The sequence below is a fragment of the Ailuropoda melanoleuca genome, chromosome 8 (genome assembly GCF_002007445.2).
Source record: "Ailuropoda melanoleuca isolate Jingjing chromosome 8, ASM200744v2, whole genome shotgun sequence".
NCBI lineage: Eukaryota > Metazoa > Chordata > Mammalia > Carnivora > Ursidae > Ailuropoda > Ailuropoda melanoleuca.
The window spans coordinates 34,580,852-34,602,661 of record NC_048225.1 but is presented as its reverse complement, the minus strand read 5'-3'; the positions used below and the strand labels follow the sequence as shown (position 1 = coordinate 34,602,661).

Here is a 21,810-nt window from a genome sequence, read left to right as displayed (position 1 = left end):
AGCCAGCGAGAGAGGGAACACAAGCAGGGGGAGCGGGAGAGGAAGAAGCAGGCTCACAGCAGAGGAGCCTGACGTGGGGCGATCCCATAACGCCGGGATCACGCCCTGAGCCGAAGGCAGACGCTTAACCGCTGTGCCACCCAGGCGCCCCTCTACAGAACACTTTTATTCTAAATACAGAAGACTTTCAGGACATAAACAATTTCCTCAGCATACTGGACTGCTTTTCTTTGAGCCGTTCTCCTCAATCATGTAAATATGTGTAGCAGCCATCCTTCCCTCCATGCGTGTTTGATGGGCATCTGTCAAAGTAAAACGACCTAGCAGTTCCATTTCTCCTCCCCCTCAAATTACCAGTATGACTGGACCATCAAATTAAGCAACTAAATGCCAGATTTTCTTTTTTTAGATCATGCATAGTTTTGAGTTAGATGAGCGGAAAAATAGTCCTGAAGTCTGAGCTTTTTTTTTTTTTTTTAATAACAACTTTTCAACAGTTAAACTGCTCTTGGTAAATATGAGTAAAGAAAGTGAGCCCCAGTCCCAGCACATGTTTACAACTAAGTTAAAGGCTCTTAAAAATAGGGTGTTTGATGGTCCACTGCCAAAATATGAACTCTAACAGCCTGGAGTGCACAGCTAATAATAAAGAGTCAGTGTTACTATGAAAATCCCCGAGACGAAGCTCCAATCCAGCTTTATCCTTTTCACCAAGACGTTCCCCACAGTGACACGGAGACATAAATTTGGAGTTCGAGGTCAAGGTGGGAGGGGAGGAAGCCTCAAAATGGTGGGAGGTCACTGAAAAGCAAAGCAACAAATCACTGGACTGGGCTCAAAACTAAAATGCAAAACAGAACAAAAAGAGTTCAGCTGCTGCTTGAGGACCGCTTGCCTTTGAGAAAAGAGGAAAATGCTTAGATAGCTAATGAAATAGGTAACAGAAGTCCAAGGTGAAGGAAATATGTTAGGCATGAAGCAAGCTACGTGTGCTTTCTGTGCAGATTCCCGAAACCAGAATGAACGGATACACAAAGAGAGGAAATACTTGGATCTCCTACAACTGGCTGCTCTGTGTGGAGTGAAGAATTACACTAGGCCTAGTTTCGGTGGATTCTTCTTCCCGCCACCACAAGCTTCACCGACAGGTTCTTTAGTCCTTGAGTGTTTGGAGAACCTGACAGCTGGCCCACACTGAACATGCATATAGGCCATCACACAAAAATCTGCATTTAATTCAGAGAACTGACATACTCGAGATGCTGTATCACTTACCTTCTAGGGAAGCTACTGATAAGAAAGTATTTCCTAAGAGGGCACAGAACTTGTCTTATTTGCTACTCTATTCTGGCACCTAAAATGAGGCTGGGACATGATACCTCAATACATATTTGCTAAATTTGTTTTCAAAGCTATCATAGAATTTGATTCCCAAAACAAAGTTCTGGGGATCTCACGTTTGGGGCATCATTTTCCTATTTCTACACTGTTTCTGCCTCTGCTTCTACCAAAAATGGACTTCCCTCAGAAGACTGATCTTAAGCAATGGTCTCTCCAGAATTTCCACATAAGAGGGGCTTAGGGGCAATCTGGTTGCAAGTCAGGGAGGGAATGAAGCTGAGTTTGCACTGCACCTTATAAAATATTGAAAAAAAATTCAGTCACCTTCTCTGAGCTCTCAGAGAGAACAGAGGTTATAACATCTTCAACGAACATACCCGTCTTCAAGGCACTTACAACCTAAAGCTACAATTTATTTAACCTATTTAAACCTAACTTCATAAAGTGGTGTCATCAGATCTTGATGTATTCCTCCAAGGAAAGAGTTAACATTTCACCAGGAATCTCTATTCGAGATTCCCCAGATTTGGATTCCTGGTCCTAAAGAATCCATTCCAGGGGCTTGTCAGCCATGTTACCTTCTGTCTGCCCACAGTAGGTTATCAGTAATGAACCCACCATGGCCCTCTTCCCACCAAGCTTGGATATCACCTTAGAACCCTCCTCGCAGCCCTCTGGGTGGTTACTACCAACATCCCCTGGCATGCAAGTCAAAACCTATTTGTCACTCACAGACCCTACATGTTCAATCGTGTTCCACCTCTTGAAAACCAGGAGGCTGGAAACAGTCTCAAAGACTCATCTGTAGCCCCTTGGCACTCATTCTGAATTTCATCTGCACCTCAGACAATGAATTAGTTCTAATCACTACTGACTTTCAAATGTCTTCTTGCACTTGGGCTTCCAAACCCAGACCTGGGTCATGAGTGAGCTGGAGTCTGATATTACCTGTGTAGCGACACAGTAGGAAACCATCCTAAACACACGAGCAGTGGCATCATCCTGCTTTGTTCAAATCCTGACTCTACCACTCGGCTGAGTGACCTGGGCATATGCCTTCCTCATCTGTCAAATGGAAATAAGATTGTACCGGCTTCATCATGTGATTATGAGGACACTTGAGTTCATATTCTAAAAGCACTTAGAAGAGTGCCTGACAAGTTAAACACTTAATGACTGTGATTTAAAAACAAAACAAAACAAACACTGAACCAAAACGGTCTCTTGAAGATCAGTGTCTCACATCAGGTGTATGGTATGTTTAGTCACAGAAATAGAAAGGACTGGGGTCCTTTAAAAATTCATGCTCACCACAGTTTAATTTCAACAAACACTTACAAAATGCTTGCTTACTAGATATCTGGCATTATTGTAGGCCCCAGAAATACAAAGATAAATAAGGTATATTCCACTCTGAAGCAAAATCCTGTCAATTATGAACTGCTGCATTTTCTCTGGCAATGAGAAAACACCCATCGGCATGAAAAACAGATTCAACTTGGATCTGAATGGATTCAAAAATCACTTTTCAGCAAAGAGCTGCAGGTCTCTCCCTTAAGTTCCATCTAAGATATTCATTCCAAAATAAGCAAGAGCACTGAGAAAAACTTAGACCAATCTTGGTTACAGAGACAAATCTGCTTCTTTGACTCCGGATCAAGTTTCTATTCTTAACAACCTTATAGCCCTCTCTCCCCAGACCTACGAGTTGGCTCACTAGATCCATAAGAAATATGGGTAGCAAAGTGTGGCCTTTCATAAATTAAAAAAGCTTTCTTGCCTTGCCTTGTATTCATTCTTACAAATTAATAAATTTTTAAAAAGAAAAAAAACACAAAAAACAAGACTCCCTTTTTTTCAGCCTCCCTTATTCTAGATTTGATATGCCCTGGGTGCCTGACATCCTCATTCCATTCATGATTGACATTCTTTCTAGGAGAGTCATTGCTTCAAATCATGTGTGTGGGTATGCTTCTGGAAGCGCAAGACATTCAATGTCCTCATCTTAGATGCAAATTCAGTGATGTATTTGGGGCTCAGCTCCCCAACTCTGCCAGCTGTGCGCCCTGCACAGCCAGGCCCAGGGGTCAGGAAGGTGCATCTCTGCTCACTAGTAGAGTTGGTATAGGCCAGTGTGAGTCCCTTACCAGTCTCTAAAATGGGCATAATACCCCAGAGAACAAACTGAGATGATGTGTGTGTCCATACTTTGTAAGCTGCAAATTTGTTATTCAAAAGTAAGATATTATTAGCATTTCTCAACTTCTCCGAGTCTGTTTCCCATATATAAAATTTTAAAAAGCTACACTTACCTTATTTATTTTTTTAGAGAGGGGAGGGGCAGAGGGAGAGAGAGAGAACCCTAAGCAGGCTCCCCACCCAACATTAAGCCCAGCAGGGGGATCGATCTCACGACCCTGAAATCATGACCTGAGCTGAAATCAAGAATGGACGCTTAACCAACTGAACCACCCAGGCGCCCCGTCCACTTGTCTTATTTATAGCATAGGGTTTCCGTGCGGGCAATATGGGTTGCATACATGTAAGAGGGTATTATTATGATTGCAAATACCAGTTACTGCTTTGGCCTGCCCCCTGAGAACCTACTTATCCCTCCACCTCCTTTTGGTCCTGATGCTAGTTTCCTCATTGTTTTCTCTTGCTAAAAAGGGGCAATATTGTTCTTTTCCTCAAGGGGTGCCTTTCCATAGTTTCTCCTTAATTCTCAAATCTCAATGCCTGCTAATGAAATGATCACAACAGCTCCAAGGCACAGATGATGCTGACATGACCACCTTCCTCCCTAAGGGGCATCGGAACCCGCATTTTGCACAGACTGGCCAAAGCAGCACGCGGCCTGGACAGGGCAGACCCCGTTGCAGGGAGGCGCCCAGGCACTGGCCAAGGACCCCATCTCCTATTCAGAGGGCAGCTGTTTATTTATGCTTATCACTTTCTACTTCCTGAAGTGTTTCCAAAATTTGCTTCCGTTTAATTAATCCAAATCAATCTCCAATCAGCCGTTTGAAGGAACAAAGTTCTGTGCACTGTACCTCTAAATTTATCTCATTCTTTCGTTTGTTCAATGTTCTGTCCTCCCCTGCCCACCATTAAAATGTAAACTCCATCAAAGCAGAACTTTGTCTCTCCTGTGTGACTAAGGGACTAACACAGGACCCAGCATATAGCAGTCACTGAGTATATGTAACTTCTACTCCGTCATCTTTGTCCTTGTACCAAAGTTTTCTACTGAGGAGAGACTGGGCTTCGGAATTTCAATCTGGGGAAAATCTTAAATGACCATCACACTCTTGTGTCTTTCAAATGTTTGTAGCACTGGAACCATGTTTTTGATCACATTAAGGCATCTCTATACCTATAAATATGCCTATATAGATACTTTAGTGTGATTAAAAACTTGGTGCTGTAGATGTATAAAATGCATAATCAAACAGGAGGTGGGGACTTCGGAGGCCCACCACGTGTTCTTTGTTCTCTCTTGTGTTATCTCCATTCCTGAAAGACTCGTAAGACATCTCTAGGCGCATCTTTGGGGCACCTGGGTGGCTCAGTCTGTTAAGTGTCTGCCTTTGGCTCAGGTCATGATCCCAGAGTCCCAGGATCGAGCACCACATGGGGCTCCCTACTCAGTGGACAGCCTGCTTCTCTCCCTCTGCCCCTCACCCCACTCATGCTCGTTCTCTCTTTCTCTCAGATAAATAAAATCTTAGAAAGAAAGAAAGAAAGAAAGAAAGAAAGAAAGAAAGAAAGAAAGAAAGAAAGAAAGGCATCTCTAGTTTAAAAGTCACTGATCTGGTCATTCATTTAACAAATATTTACTGTGGATCTAAGACACTGCTGAGGGCTAGGACAGACACATGTAGTGAACAAGACTGACAAGCTTCCTGGTGCCACGAAGCTTACGTTCCAGTGGGGAAAGATAGGAAATGCACCAGGAAACAAGGAAGGGACATAAATTCAGATAGTGATAAAAGTTATGAAGACAATACCTCCGTAGTGATAGGGGAGGAGGAGAGAGAGGGATCATTTATGCGTGTACGTGAGTTAGGGTGATATTTGAGATGACTCCTGTATGACAAGAACAACCCAGCCAAGCAAAGTGCTGTGGAGTCCAACATTTTTGGGTTGCAGATGGGGAAACTAAGCAGCAAAGGAGGGGCAACTGGCCACAAGGTGATTCTGTTAGTTAGCAGTAAAACTTGGACCAGAATGGAGGTCCCTTGTCACTCTACACTTACCATAGTGTTACAATGTTCTCTTTCCCAGTTTCTGCAATTTGGCATGCTCTTGTCTTCTGGAGCAATTTCCTTTAAAACTGATCTTCTTCTTTCTTTTTTTTTTTTCAAAAAAGAAATCTCAAAAGAAGTTTTTTTTTTCTACTTGATATTTTATTTTATTTTTTTATGATTTTTTATTATATTATGTTAGTCACCATACAGTACATCCCTGGTTTCCGATGTAAAGCTCGATGATTCATCAGTTGCGTATAACACCCAGTGCACCATGCAACACGTGCCCTCCTTACTACCCATCACCGGTCTATCACAATCCCCCACCCCCTCCCCTCTGAGGCCCTCAGTTTGTTCTTTCCCATACTCTTTAATGTATTTCTTCATTCTACTATCTCGGTAAGTCACCCACGTAACCAATTTGTGTCCATATATACTAAAAATAATCATGGTAAAAAAGGGTGTATGTGGGGGGTGGTGTATGTGCATGGATATGTGTGATGGGGATCTAGGGTCTATTTTCTAAGCAAAAGTTAAGAATCTATTGGAAAAAAGGCAACTTGACTTCCTTTGTCTTAGTATTTTTAAAAAGAAAAGCAATGTTGCATAGCATAATACCAAGACATTTTCATCTAAAAAAAAAAACCTTAGAAGAAAAGCTAAGGAGTTTAAAAGTTACTAGAAAAAAGTCACCATCTCTAAGGCTCTACTCTAACAGACAACGAAGCTGTGTGTGTCTACCCTTGGAAACAAAATGAAATGACAGCCACAACCAAATGACCCTCTTGGCTTCCTGCTAGTTAGATCTTGTTTTGTGAAAGAAAATGCACTGGACTGGCCTGGAGCCCAAGATGGGATCCACAGACCCCAAAGATTCTAGGAATCATGAAGATATAATTTGCAGATCTGTGCTCTAACTAAATCAAGAGATAGGGAGGGAGGGAATTGTGCTATCAAAGAAATCCTCTAGATTTAATATTTGGTTAGGTAAATTTTCCTTGGTTGATTTGTTTGGAGCAGATCCTGTGCATTCCTTTTTTTCCAGTTCTATTAAATCCCTAAACAGATCTGAGTTTTAAGGGCTTAGGGCTGCCCTTGGGAAATAGGTGATTACACTCTCTGCTTAGGGTTTTAGTGATAAGATGAAAAAAAAAAAAAAAAAAAGAGGCAGTGGATTGAATTCCCCTCCCCCAGACCAATTTTTCAGTGACTCTCTTTTGTAGTTCCTCTTTAAAGCAGAAACATATTTTTAAAATGAAGTGGTGACATGTATAAAATCCCATCCATTAATCTGCACTTTTCAATTGTGTGTATATGAGAGACAGACAGACTAGTCAATTCCTAAGGAAGGCAGGCTTCATAAGAGTCTTTCCCTTTTCATTTCACATTTTCTATGTCATGAATTATTTCACAAGAGTACTCATTCTTTACCCACAGAAATGTTCCAAGTGTAGCTAGGATAATCTAGGCAAACAAAAGCAGTATTTCCTCTAAAAATAAATTTAATGAATCAAACTCCAGGCCTACAACTGTGTTTATCATACTGGAACCTGAAGCTCCAACAAATAGGGTCAGCAATGGAGTGATTTGCTCGTGACTCCCAGGAAGAGTGTTAAGCAATGAACAGGGCTGTGCGCTCGGCCTTCGCCACAGCTGGACCTTGCTCCCAAGATTACTTCAGATCCTCCTCACTCGTATTTCCTTTAAAAAACAAAACATCCTCCCCTTGTCACCTTTCCTTCTTTCAGTTCTTCCTGACAGATCCATTTAAAGGAGAGACTGAAATGTGTAAACCAAAAATGACATACCAGGGAACTTATTCAAAGTGTAGTCACCCAAAAGGGGCCTCTGAGGTGATCCAACCCACTCACCAGGTGCCCCTTATTGTTTTTCCAAGAAGGAAAGTAAGTAAAAGGACTTGACTAAGTTGCTGACTAGTTAGTATCACGAGGCCTCCAACATCCAATTCCTAGGCCAGGACTCTCTTACCATATCTGGTAAGTATAGTAAGTAGAACACACAGAACTGTCAGGTGGGAAAAATGAGGGACTTAGAAGAATGTGCTGCAAAAGAAAGGAAAGGAAACGTAAAGAAAAGAAAAGAAAGAAGGAAAAGGTGAGTTCAGAAACACTGCTCTTCAACACGGAATATGCTTCCTTTTTTCCCTGCACACTGTTGTAGCCAGCTAAGTCTTCTGTGACCTAGAAGATCGAATGCAATTACATTGCCCATCTATATTGGCTATGCTGTTTGACTCTCCCAAGGGCAGCATAGCAGTACAAGGGGAGTGACATCTTTATGAGGTTAACCCTCTTCTATTTTAAGGGAAGACTACCGGAGGCAGGTGTGTTCCCTGGAGCGTAACAAGAAGGCTGGAGATTTGGTAGTTAGGAGGAATGACGGCACCAGGCCGTCATCCAGGAGGGAAAAAATAAATTGCTGTTCGGAGGAATGGCGACCTGGGGGAGCCTCTAAGAATGTTGATGCACATGAAGTGAGAGTGACAAAGATGACGAAGGGAGATGACAAAGGAAGGGGGGCTTAAATTAGAGCCCAGTGAGAAGGGACAAAGGAGCAAGCCAGGAAAGGAATGTTTGTGCAGCTCCACCACGGGCCAGACCACACGCTAGGTGCTCTCGCGTATTATCTCCTTTAATCCTCTAAAGCTTTGGCACAGTTGCTACCACCAGAAAAAGCAGAAAATGAGCCTCAGAGATGTTAAGTAAGCAGTGCTGGGGTAACACGTCTAACAAGGGGGAGCCATCGCCCCTGCTAAGGTTTCCAAGCTCTGGTTCAGTTAACCTTTGCTAAGTTACAAACCACCCCAAAAACACAGTGGCTGCAAACCATGATGTGATGTTTCCCATGATTCTCTAGGCTGGCTGGATGGTTCCTCTGCTGATTTCACCTGGGCTCGCTCACTCATAGGGCTGCACGGAGTTGGAGGACGTGCTGGCACGCGACGGCCTCCCTCTCGTGTTGGCAGCTGGTGCTGGTCAGTGACGGGGTACCTTTGTCCTCTGCGTGGGGACACTCCTCCTCCAGCTGGCTACACCAGCTCCCTTATATGGTGGCCTCAGTGCTCCAAAAAGTTTCTTTTTTAAAACCACTTTATTGAGGTATGATGGACATAAAAAGCTGTATGTATTTAATATATACAACTTTGTCATCTGGGGATAAGTGTACATCTGTGAAACTATCACCACCATCAAGGCCATAACCATACCTATCAGTTGCCAAGGTTTTCTCCTGCCCTCTTTATTAATTTTACTATTATTTATGGTAAAAACATTTAACATAAGACTTTCCCTCTTAACAAATGTTAAATCAAGGAGGGCTTCTTAAAGCCCATCCCCACAAATAGCATAACATTTCTGTCAGATACCACTGGTTAAAACAAGTCAGAAGACCATTCAAGATTCAAGGGGGGCAATGGCATCTAGGTTTTAATGGGAGGAGGGATAAAGTCACATTACAAAGGGGCATGTGGGATAGAATCATTGTAATCATTTAAAAGACAATCTAGTAGTCTCTAAACAAGACTATTCTAAACTCCTTGCTCCTCCTACTACCAAAATGTTACTAAAAATTCCCAAATTGCCCCTGTTGTTTTTATAGATTATAAAAAGTCCTTAATAAGAAGCACTTGCGTGGCACAGTCGGTTAAGTGTTGGACTCTTGTTTCAGCTCAAGTTGTGATCTCAGGGTCATGGTCTCAGGGTGGCGAGATCGAGTCCCAGATCGAGGCCTGTGTCAGGCTCTGTGCTCAGTGCAGAGTCGGCTTGAGATTCTCTCTCCCTCTCCCCCTCCCCCCAGTACACGTGCTCTCCTTCTCTCTCAAATAAATAAACAGATCTTGGGATGCCTGTGTGGCTTAGTCGGTTAAGCGTCTGCCTTTGGCTCAGGTTATGATCCCAGGATCCTAGGGTTGAGTCCCATGTCAGGCTCCTTGCTCAGCAGGCAGCCTGCTTCTCCCTGTGCCTGCCCCTCCCTCTGCTTGTGTGCTCGCACTCTCTCTCTCTGACAAATAAATAAAATCTTTAAATAAATAAATAAATCTTTTTTAAAAAAGTGCTTAATAAAAGGACAACTCTTTATAACCTGGAATAGAAAACTTGGGGTCTAGCCCAGCCTCTACTACTCTTTTAAATGGGCTTTAATTTTTTTTCATCTCTGAGGAAAGAATTTGGTCTGTTTTCTAAGGCCTTATGCTACTCTATAAATTGATAGAATAGTGTCCTATTTTCAGATCAGTATGAACTAGACGTCTTGGGGGCTGGGCAGGATGGAGATGAGAGATGGCTAGAAACGAGATGGCTTGTATTTAACATACTTCCTTTCATTGCTGTGGGTACAGAATTTGGGAGGCAGTGAGCAAAGGAATTACTCCTTCCCACGGTTGGTTAAAATCTTCCATGATCTGGGTGCTGCTCTGACCATTTTTATTTATTATACCAAGGATTAGAGTACAAGTCCTTGCTCTAAGGGCTTCTAGCCCTGGTTAGCCTGAACAATTCCTAAGCAACACACACTCACACCAGAGAAGCAGACAGTGGAGGTGAAAAGGCTCCTGAGCTGGTGTCTTCCTGAGGGAAATGCTTAGCTGGGAGCTCTCTCGGAAAGATATTGTTGCCTTGTCTGTGGAAGATCAAGTTCCCAAGGAGAAAACTAATGTTTAATTTAGCACAAAGACAGCTCAGAATCTCTCTCTGGGGGACTGAGCCTGCAAACAGATCCACATGCAAAGAACCTAAGCGAGAAAAGGAAGCTCTCTTTGGTGCAGTGGCCACAGGACTTGGGCGCAAACGTCACTCAACTATTGCCTCTGCCTGTTGTTTCTGTCAGGAGGACCGCTGCTCTTTCCTGTTTACTTTTATGTCTGTACTTTGTACTTTTTCAACACTTCTGTGAAACAACCAAATGGGATAATACCACTAGCACATGCTTTGGCTGTCTGAAATTACATGGTGCAGTGTGGCAATCAAATGTGCAAGCCATAGCTGGTTTAGCAAGTATTGGTCCACTTAGGTGAACAACAACAACAAAAAAACTTCATTTCTCAGCTGCTTAGCCAGAGAATGCTTTCGTTTTTTACATAATTGAGACTCCTGAGACCTCCAGAAATGAGCAGTGCACATTCATTTAAGTATGGCAATCATCATTCCAAAGACACAGTACAGGTACACACTGTATTCAATTAAGCCACGTCTTTGCACTCTGGTTACCACGGTGTTAAGAGATTATGCTGCGTATCCAAAAGTCTCCTGGTAAGTTATTAGAAGTTGTAGCAAACTTTTGCATGAAGTAAATTTTCTGAAAAGGAAAAAAACTAACACGAACAAAACCAAACCCAGGCACGTAATTAACTTTCCATTCAAATCCATGAGCACCACCTGAAGAGACTCTGTCTCGCAATGAGGAATTCAAGGTGTTGGGCTGCATGTGGACGACAGTTATCAGTGTTGCTGGGAAAAGTCCACAAATAAAACTCAGCCACATTTCTAACAGAAGAGACCTTTTAAAACGACGATGTTAATGATTCTCTATCAACGTATGAACCTGCCATGACGACTCAGGAAGAACGCTGTTAAAACAATATGAAACAAAACAAACCCAACATGAGGTTGACTCCACATTTCCTAAGAATATTACACTTGGAGAGGAAGAGGGGGATTAAGTGTGAACGATGGGGAATAAACACACTAACAAAAAAATTTTGACTACATTCTTTGCTCTGAGTTAAGACCAATAAATCCATCCTTGCCCAAACATCATCCACCCGACAAGACTATTCCTATTCTCATCCTGTCACTTCTTCAGAGAAACATCATGCTTTTGATTAAGAATCATCCTCAACAAAACTTGCTTTGACGCCTTGGCAACATTTTCCTCACGTTTCTTAGGGAATCAACCTTTAGGTGGTACTGAGCAAGGAAGAGATTCTAAGCGAAGAACCACATCGAGGCGTGAAATTTTCCACACGCCCCAGGTCAGGGGTGGGAAGAGGACAAACTCCTGCTGCCGTTCATTTGCGGTTGCAGTGAGTTAACTGATTCCTTAGTGACTTGAGCCAGGAATCTGGCTTTCAAAAGCATAATTTTAAATCTCCACAGGAGGGAACTTCTAACTCTTTGTGTCTCGGTGACCAGATTCACTTAAGAATTACTCAGCAGTCTGAATTAATAATTCAGCTAAATTGGTAAATTTGAACTAATCAGTTCTAATGATTCCAAACTCTCAATAGACGGTTTAAATTTCTCACTTACCCACAAAGCCTACATGCCACACTTGCTAGGTAACTGAATGGAAAACCAGCCTCTATTCCAGAAGAAGTCAAATAAACACTCCAGTCAAGTTCTAGATCAGAGGTCCTAGAATCCCAGGAATGGAAGGGTTATTCATTGAGCCTGTTCTCAAGAAGAACACTAGTAAACCCATGCCAGCGAAATGTAAATCTATTCCCGATGACATCTCCATATTAAACTACTTAGGGATACTGGATAATATGGCATCCATCACTAACCATTGTAATTAATATTAAAGGGAAAAGCCATGCCCCCACAAAACGTCTCTCACACATTCTGAGATGGGAGTCCTGAGCTGGAAAAAACCATGAATCTGGCTCAGGCTCGTCACCTTTCACAGTAACTACAACAGCTAAATTTTATTGAGCCTCTACTAGGTGTCAGGCAATTACCTCATTTAATCAACAACCCGGAGTAGTTCTATGACAATCCTTCCATTTTACAGCTGAGGAAACTGAGGCAGAAGAGTTTAATTAGTCTCACCCCTAACACCAGGCTCTTAACTGCTATGCCGCCTTGCCTCCTTAAGCCAATTTTCACACCTCTATTTCCAACCCTATCCACACCCCTCTTAGCCGTAAATACTAAGAGGGCAAAGGCTGTATCAAATTGCTCACCATAGATACATGAACTTTCATGGCATAGAATTACTGCACAACAATTCTTTATTGAATTAATAGATAATTTCCAAGCTCTATAAAGCACCCACGTCCACAATCTTGTTATAAAATTTCAGGACCTTTGCTAAAATCATTAAGACCTATAGAGAGCACAGTGCATGTAAATACTATTATTTGACCCTTGTCATAGCCATTCTTTCAGCAATTTGGTAGAGCCCAACTCTCTAGCCTTCTTTAAGACTTGTGGAGAATATATGAACATCTCTTTTCATCCCCTCTACAAGGAAATTAAATAGCTTTGAATTTTTCACATCTGCCCCTTAGATACATGTAGAAAAGGGTTGAAGCGGGCAGCCATAGAGAGCCCATTCACTATGGTCAGCATCCCAACATCATCATACCTTCAACCAGAAGATGTTGGCTTTTCTCCTCTGCCATCTTTTCCATAGAGTACCTTCCCTGTGCCGTGTGAACATGCACCAAATAGGGGAAAATGGTATCCCACTGAAGCTTAGGGCAAGTCAAAGATACAGAACGCATGTGCATTAAAAAGCAAGCAAGCAAGTAAATCTCAGAGGCCATCTGGAATCACAGCTTCTCATAAGTTTCTGCTTACAATTTTTTTTTTTAATGAAAAGACTTTTGCCAAGTTCATAAACCGGCAAACTCATTTGTTGGGAAGATAAGTTTACACATCAAGAGGAGACACGTTTACCCACAGGGCAATTGTTATTTGCACTGGAAGGCCTAGCGAGCCTGGGAAGAGAGGTGTTCTGCTTCTTTTCCTTTCTCTTCTGTGTCTAGTGAGCATGCTTTTAAAACCACCTCCTTTCCATGCCAAAGGCCATGTCATGTGGTATATAACTCACCGGGAATAAGGGAAGTGTGTAAATAGCAAGGCATTAAGCAGCTCAAGGGACTGGAAGATAGGTAATACAGAACACTTAGGCAATGTGCTCTGAGAAGAGGCTGCTGGAGGGGAAGTGTAATACTTGTCTTCAAGTGTATGAAGGATTATTATTGCTTCATAGATGCTGACTCCTCTGAGCCTTCCTTGCTCTACCATTTTCCAGGGCTGCTGATGTACTCTTGCCAGAGCTTCAGCCCCTCCAGGAAGTGGATCAGCCTCACCTGTGCCCCTCACTACTCACACCCAACCCTGTCTGTCCCACACCTGACGCTGATACCCATCTGCCCCCCGCTTCCCCATCCCACATTTCCGCACGTGCCCTCCTCCCAGGCCCTGCTGCTGCCCCAGGTGTGAAGCTCTCTCCTACCCGCTCCTAACAGCACTCACATTTTGAGCACCTACTATGTGTCTGATACTGTGCCCGCTGTTCTGCTGAAGAGCACTGGCTTTGTTTTCCAGATAAAGGTACTGATGCCCAAGAAGAAGAAATTATTTCCCCAAGCTCATAAAGCTAGTAGATGTGAAGTGGGATCCGAATACAGGTCAAAAGATAAAATCTGGGTGCTAAATTCTTCCATTTACTATTTCTCTAAGCCTCAGTTTCCTTATTCGTGAAGTGGGGCAAGTGTTGCTTACTCACCGGGTTTTTGTTTTTTTTTTAAGGCATTATATAAAATATAAAAGTGCCTGGTACATTCTAGGGCTCAATAAGTATTTATTCCTTTTTTCTTCTGATTTTCTACATCAGTTTTGGTCCGTTCCACCTAGTTAGTACTCGTACTGCTCCTTTACCGATGTGGCCTTGATTTGCCAAACGGACTAGTAAACGAGCAGGGACTATGTCTTTAGCTGTACTTCTCTCTATTCTCCCACAGAGCCTGTTACAGTGTGAGGGAAATTAGCATGAAAATGCAGAAGAAAGAATTTGGAATTGTTTTCATTAAACATGATCCAGCCTATGAACATATATAAGGGCCTGGATTAAAGAACAAGGAAATAGAATCCACTCGGGATAGCTTCCTTGCCATGCACGGCAGAACGGATGATTTTTTAAAATTTCCATCCAGGCTTTTTGAGATTAAACAGCAGCGCTAAAAACAAACACACACAACAACAATTAAAAACAAGAACAGCTAATCATAGCTGCTCTTTTAGTCATATTTAATTATTATGTCTTAGAACATTTGAAAACCCATGTTTGTCTTGGTAACTTACAAAAGGTTTACAGGCATAGGGAAGTCACACAATATTAAACTTTAAGGTTTAGAACTCTGAGGTCTGAAAAACATCACCTAACAATGACATTATTTCAAAGAACACAGATGCCTTCTGTAAACAAACATTGACCCAAACAAGCAAGACATCTTGGTTGACATAACAGCCCTCGCTGTCAAAGCAAGCTTTCTGTCCATTTTTGATAAAGGATTGTACCAACTTCTCTCCCCACTTGAACTCTTTTGCCTTTGTGAAATCTTATAATTATATTTACTTGAAAGAAGTAGTAGGAAGGTCCTGGAGAGATAAGAACTCTCCCTTTATTACTTTGTTCTGGAAAACAGAACAGAAATAGGTCAGTTCTTAAGGAAATGATCACTGCATATATAAATAATGTAAACACTCCTATCACTGTCCCTGGGAGGATATTTATCATGTAGACAGCTAGAGACACCCAGATCTGGCCAATGAACTGCTTCTGTTCTCAAACCCCCACTTACAGCTCTCAGACTGTGAACTGTCAATTGGAAACTTGATTATTATCAGTTAAAAATAACCAGGGAACTCTGGCAATGATTTAACTTGTTTGACTTTCTTAAGCTAACAATTAACATTTTAGGCTATTGTTGACAAAATATTTAACTTTCCCAAGCCATTTGTGCAAACAACTTTTCTAATATTCCTTGAACGCTCCGGTGGACACACCTTTCCCAAGCTGCTCTGGTCCCTGCCAGGGCCTGTAAAGGACATGCGTGCAAAGACCCTAAACACTTTCACAACATTGTACATTTTAACTAAGATTTCCTGGGACCTTCAGGAACACTTAAGTACACTGATAACTCAGTCTTATCTTGGCAGCGCTAAATTTGAAATACCAATCCCTCTATTTACAACAAAAGCTATTTCACCATTTAAAACAGACAACTGAAAGCTTAAGTATACTTTTAATCCCTGGAAAAACTGGTATTATGATTCGTTGCTCAGTAGTTTATTATTAGCAATACTAGTAATAATGCCTTGCATTTCTGCAGTGCTTTATTTTCCCCAACGCCTGTTCAGAAACATAGATTCATTTGCTTCTCTCAACAAGCTAGGACAGCAGTGTTGTTCTCTCTGTTTTACGGATGACTGCTAAGTAACTTGTCCTAGTGTAGTGAGCTGGTTAGTGAGCAAGCAGGCACAGAATCAAGGAGGCAGACTCCTTGTCTGATCTGCTTTCTTTCCTCCACACAACGTTAGAGAAAAGATCATCTCTGAAGCCAAAGATGACTTGGAACCACTTATCTATCCATCCTAGCAACACAGTCTATGCAACAGAAAAAAGAGCTTGTCTCAGGCAAAAGGGAAAGATTAATAATGAACCTCAGAAGCTCTAAACCGTACTGTTCCATGGACCAGCAATTATTCAGTTTCACAGTTCATTCAAAGATTCAAACATACTTCACCAGAAAATGATTTAGTGCCTAAAGCCTGCTCCAAGTGGTTAGAAATGCAGATCTGCTCAAAGCCCTATAATCCAGGCCCTCTGAAAGGCCCTGTTCCTGCTGTCTCTGCAGCAATGGGGCTTCCCCTGAACTTGTACTTAAGCTAAACAGAGAAATTGGCTGAGTAAGGGCTGCAGAATTAGGCTCTCAATGTGGAGAGAATTAGAACTGGCTTGGAGGTTATTCTTGCATTGTTCTTGAAACTTCGGCTATTGAAAAAAACTCAGACGTTATATACTTCTTGCAGTACAAAAGCCCTCAAGTCAACGCGATCCCATGGACCAGAAGTTCCCTGCCCTCCACGTTCAGATATGACTGACTACACACTAGGCGTTGCACTAGCAAGTAGGCAGCACACAGAGCTTTCATCCAAGGATGCGGCGCATATCTGATTTTAGACGATCAATATTCTCTCTCTCTCCGAAAGGACCTTTATGGCCACTTATGGCATACGAATTAACTATTAAAGTGCTAAATTCAGCACACCCAGACAGAGATAAATCTGGTTATGGACACAGCAATAAAATTAAGAAAGAATTCTGCCACTCATTCTGCGCAAAGGCCCCTTTAAATTAATAGTGTTTCTGAGAATAAGAGGAGCTCGCGTGAAGTGGGACCTGCAGATCTAATGGGCTTGATGAATCACTCCCCAATGCCCAGGCCTCCCTTCAAACACAATGTTATCAGGTTAATACAGTACTTGCATCACCATCTCTGAACACCATGCTGAGTAACAAAGCTCCAAATTTAGAAGCTAAAATGGAGAAGGGAATTTCCAATAACCAAAAGGCGGGTGGTGGATCAACCTTTGCAATGTCACACGTTTTCAATGAAAGGCAACCATCAGAAATAAACTGTTCTTTGTATTCCTAACTCACATGGCACCTCTCATCATCACTGTGCTCGGAGAGGGGTCTCCTCCAAGGCAATGTTTTAGGAGATGGCTGGTGGTTAGGAGGGAGAAATCAGACTCTCTCTTAGAACAGGAGTGGTACAACAGCCACCTTTGGCTCCTGCAGCAATAGGCCTTCAGTCAGGAAAGGCAGGACCCCGTCCTCTCACTTCCTCCCAGCATGGATATTGCTATGGTAAAGTCACACTAACCACTGAGGTTGGTTGGTTTCATTTTGGATCCCAAACTGCCCCCCCCCGCCGCCACCCCAAAAAGAGACAGCCTCATTTTACTTGACGTTGGAAAAAAGCAAAAATCCAAAGAACACGGCCATAAGCAGACATGCCACCTTCCTTGCAGAGGCTGGGATGTGAGTGCCACCTCCAGTCTTGGCACCCAGGACAGAGATCAGTCTTTTCCACTGAAAAAGGCCAGGCGCCTCCTCCCCTGTATCATCCCCAGAAACACTTACCAGGAGACTGCGAAGCACACAAAGCAGTATTATTGGGAGACTTGCAGACAGATTATAAATTTACTGGGGACAATCAAGGCATTTAGATACTTTTGGCTGCAGATGCCAGTGACACACACATACATACAAACCTCATTCTTCTCTCCATTTGAGTGATTTCCCCCCACCCCTACTCCCATTCACCTTAGCAGCTCCCTTTCACAGAACAAACTCCCACTGCTCTCCTAGGGAATTCCAGGGGGAGGTGGGGATGGAACAGGTGGTAGGGAAGGGAAATTAGGCCTTTTAGCGCTAACAGGACCCCACAGGTTAACTGCGTTCTAGGATGAGACAGCAAACACTGGGCAGTTGTTAGCAGTTATTTTTCATCTGGAATTTATGCCAGAAGTTGCAGTTCTAGGCAACCCAAGCAAAATGTGTGTGAGGTGGGGCAGAAGACCACTATCCTAGCTCCCAGAATTTCTGGAAATTTCATAACCACACACCCAGGCTAGGGATAAGGGGGAGCTACAAAGAAGCATCCAATAGGCCGGGCTGGGGGGGCATCCTCTCCCTAGAGCTCCTTCCCAAGTTCCTTTGGGAAAGGAGTTCGATGTGCTGCCCTCCTCTCCTTTGGGCTTTTTGAGTACTTTTAGACTTGCATGGCCATTTCCTGTTGCTGACTTTCATTAGGGCTGGCTTGGGTACACTGGAGCTGTGCTGTGAGCGGACACAGAATATCAAGGGCCCCACAGACCTCAGAAATGGAGGAAGACTGCAGGGCTGTGGGGCAGGGCTTCACCTTCTACCCAGAGGCCACTGGCCCGGCAGCTCCAGGGGAAGCCGGCGCACGGCAGGCAGTCACCTGACCACGACTGGCACCAAGAACCAATGATTCAAGGGATACTACCTCTGGGATGGGGTGTGTCTGTGCCTCTGAGGAAGAACTCCCAGCCAGAAACTTAATCAGAACTTTCAGGTTTGCTGTCCTGTCAGCAGGAGTGGCTGAAGACAAGGTACTTCCTCGGATGATAGCATGTAAACAGCCCCTTCGTGCCTGCCCACTGTCATGAACGCTGCTGGCTGGCGCTACCTGACTGTAGTGCTGAGGAAGAGAAGCTAGGTGGGAGGGCGCGGTGGGGCGTCCATGGGAAATCAGGAGTAAGCCTCTCAAACACATTCCCTCACTAATCTTGGGGAAGTTTCCCCCACATTTCGCTTTTGACTGAGGGGATACTCATGAAACTTCTCTGTTAGACATCGCCACTTATGGTCTCTTAACCCAAGAAGAGGCCATTTCAAAGGGGGAGGGGGAAATGGGAAAAGAAGGAAAAGGCTTTGATGAAGGTCACCTGGACTGATAGTTGCATTCAGGCTGAGGAATGGCTTGCTGGGCCTAATCTGAGTGGCTAGCCAAAACAGGAGGCTCTGGGGGGACAGAGCCTTCCTCAGTGACTCACTCAGATCTTGCTAGCCTGTAGCCACCTCTTGACTCCAGAGGGCCTCTGGAGAACTCAGGCTATCTACTGCCTAAGAAACACCCTACGAGTGTAGGAAAATCCATGAATGAGCACCAGCAGAACTCGACGAGTAAGAGTATAAAACTGCACAAACCGCACACCCAATGGCCTTGGAGGTAGTCAGGTAACATCTTGGCCCTTCTCATTGCTGTCCACTCCACCTCAGGCCAAGGCAAGCTCTACCCTCGCAAAAGGCCACCGAACCACAGCCAGAATCATGAGAAAACCAGGTGCCTTACCGCAATCAGGGCTGAGTTCCTCTGGTCCCCAGGGGTTGAAGCTTGTGACTGCTGCTCCCCGTCGATCCCACCACCGCCACCATTATTGCTACTGTTCAGCAGGTGCTGCTGGTGGTGATGGTGATAGTCTGGTGGGGGCGGCGGGGCTGCTGTTGCTGCTGCTTGAGAGGCTGTAGGAGGGGCAGCAGGGGGCGGTGGAGGGGCTGTAGTGGTGGCGGCAGTGGCTGTGGCCTTGGTGTGCTTTCCAGCCTTCCTTGCCCCCTGGCCATGCTGTACCAGGCTCAGGAGCTGCAAGGTGCTCTCTCTTTCCCGGTCTGAACTCTCAGCCCGACCACGTTCATAGCGTCCTTCGCAGCTCAGGTGGTGCTGGCGGCAGACGGCGATCCGAGCCCGGAGGCGCTCCACGATAGCACTGTGCACTCTCGGGGTGACTGAGCCCCCTCCAAGGAGCCCCGCCCCAGGGGCCCCCCCCAGCCCTCCTGTGGGGGCCTGTGGGGGCGCTGTGTCCCCCATCTTACTGGACACAATGCTGCCTCTGGGATGGTGAGGTGGAAGGAGGCTACTGCTGGCTATTGCAGGCAAATCTGTTTTTGACAATGTGAGCTCAGTGTTCAGGGCCACATGAATAGAGGTCTTCAGAGGTTGGTGGGGGAGCCGTGGAGAAGGTGTGGGGGAGGGGAGTTAGTAAAAAGAGGGTTAGGAGACAGAACAGAAACCAATTGCAGAGGATTAGTTGGAAACAAACCCTTATCAACTTACTCTAATTGCATTTGACAGCTCTCGAGAAGTTGGACAGAGTTGGTGGGGTTTTTTCTCCCCCACCACACTGACAAGAGCCACTAGGTACTTTGTAAACACACGATCTGGGGGTTAGAGCAAGAATTCAGGGATTGTCAAGCCAGAGACAGAAACAGACAGCAAAGGGAATTGAGAGAGGTATTAATAGAGAGCTGGACTCCCCCTCACCTAGTTGTTTCAGAAAATTTTCTATGGGGATGTTTCTGCAGAGAAACACATCTCTATCACGTCTATGTAACCTGCAGCCTTTACTTTTCCTCGGGTTAGAAAAAAAAAGTGCTGTTTCAGAAAATTTTCGAAGTCAATGTTCAGAATGTACAAAATCAAGAGAGACTGTCTTTTGGCTTTTAATTTTTCCTCCCTTTCCCTTGGCTCCGGTGTTTTCTCCTCTTTGGGGGTATTGTAGGATGTTGTCTTCTCCCAAAAGAGGGAGATAGCTTTTCAATTGTTAACAATGTCAGTAATTGGACTTTTGGACCGTGCTCTTTTCTTCAGCTAATCCAATCACCGGTAAAATCCTCATTCCCTCTAAGGTTCCTAGTCTTAAATGAAAGCAGTCTGAAGTCGCTAGCCACTGAGAGAGATCCTTCAACACATATTTTCTTTCCCGCTTACGCTTCCTCACCCCCGGCTCTATTCTAATACAGTATCAAGAGAGACAAACTCTTCCCAGAGTAATTTACAAACGATGGTCAAACTTACAAACTTCCAGCAAATTGCACCGAGTCATGTCCAGCCACTTTTCTGTCCACTTTTGTACATTCCATCCCCGGCCAGTGGATCTGAGGGTCTGGACTCGCAATAAGCAATGTGGTTCTATCTCTTGTATTGCTCCGCTTTATAGATGGAAAAAAAAAAAGTAGCTTGTATTTTCCTTTCTCTTTCCCGTCTGTTGTTAGCCGCTTTGCTGACACTGGCTCCACTGCCCGGAGTCACGGCGATACACAGGCTTTCATTGTGCTCCGATAGGAGAGGGAGAGAAAGAGAGAGAGTGAGACAGAGAGGGAGAAAGAGAGAGCCAGCAAGCTGCAGATGGGGGCGGGGGGAGGGGGCGGGCGGGAGAGCTGATCCGCGGCTCCCTGGTGGAAGGCTGGTGCCACTGCACGAGTGAGTAATTGCAGCCAGGCACCGGAGAAAGGGGAACGCAGAGGGCCTCCCAGTGGCCGAAGAGGTAAATCCCAAAGCCTGCGCGTCTCTGTGGGGCTCGCTTAGCCTCACTTGGCTAAGTGGGGAAGGCTGGGGAAATTCCCCAACCTCTACATAACTACTTCACCAGCTCTAAATGTTTAAGAAATTCCCGGCCAGGGAATGTATTTTCCCTTTCAGACCTACATTATGCCCCTCTGAAGGATATCATTTTCATTTTTCAATATGTTGTAAATGACACCACTGAGCACCCTAGGAGAGCTGGGTGAGCACCGAGGAAAAGTTCATTAGTATAATAAGGAAGACGGGTGAGTATGTGCGTGTTGGGAGGGGGAGGAGGGCGGGGTACAGAGGAAATCGCTTTGCTAGCTCTGAAAGGGCAGGCGAGTGTCTCTCTACCTGCCTGCCTGTGTTGTGTGTCTTTGGGTAAGTCAACCTGGGTGATTATAAGCAAATCTGTAGGGATAAATAAAATATTTTATGACAATGAAATCACCAGCACCAGTTCTAGAAAAGAAAGGTTTTTCTTTGAAAATACAAGATAACCTATGACAAACAACTGCAAGACCTGAGGTCTCCATGGCTATCTGGTTTATGTATATAAGGAGGAAAATGAGTATGCAGTAGTCAAGTTTTAAG

The 21,810-nt window shown here is 44.1% G+C and overlaps 1 protein-coding gene across 2 annotated transcripts in view; it reads right to left on the bottom strand.

Annotated features, from left to right (window-relative positions):
* The window catches only part of MAML2 (mastermind like transcriptional coactivator 2), a 335,688-nt gene extending 314,658 nt beyond the window's left edge, over positions 1-21,030 (bottom strand). The window contains exon 1 of one of the 2 annotated variants that reach the window (XM_011232934.3): positions 19,228-21,030. In XM_011232934.3, the coding sequence (XP_011231236.1) occupies positions 19,228-19,740 (513 nt within the window). In that variant the 5' untranslated portion in view covers positions 19,741-21,030. The remainder of the gene's footprint in view (positions 1-19,227) is intronic. The other variant, XM_002925710.4, reaches the window with a different exon arrangement.
* Between the last annotated feature and the right edge of the window lie 780 nt (positions 21,031-21,810).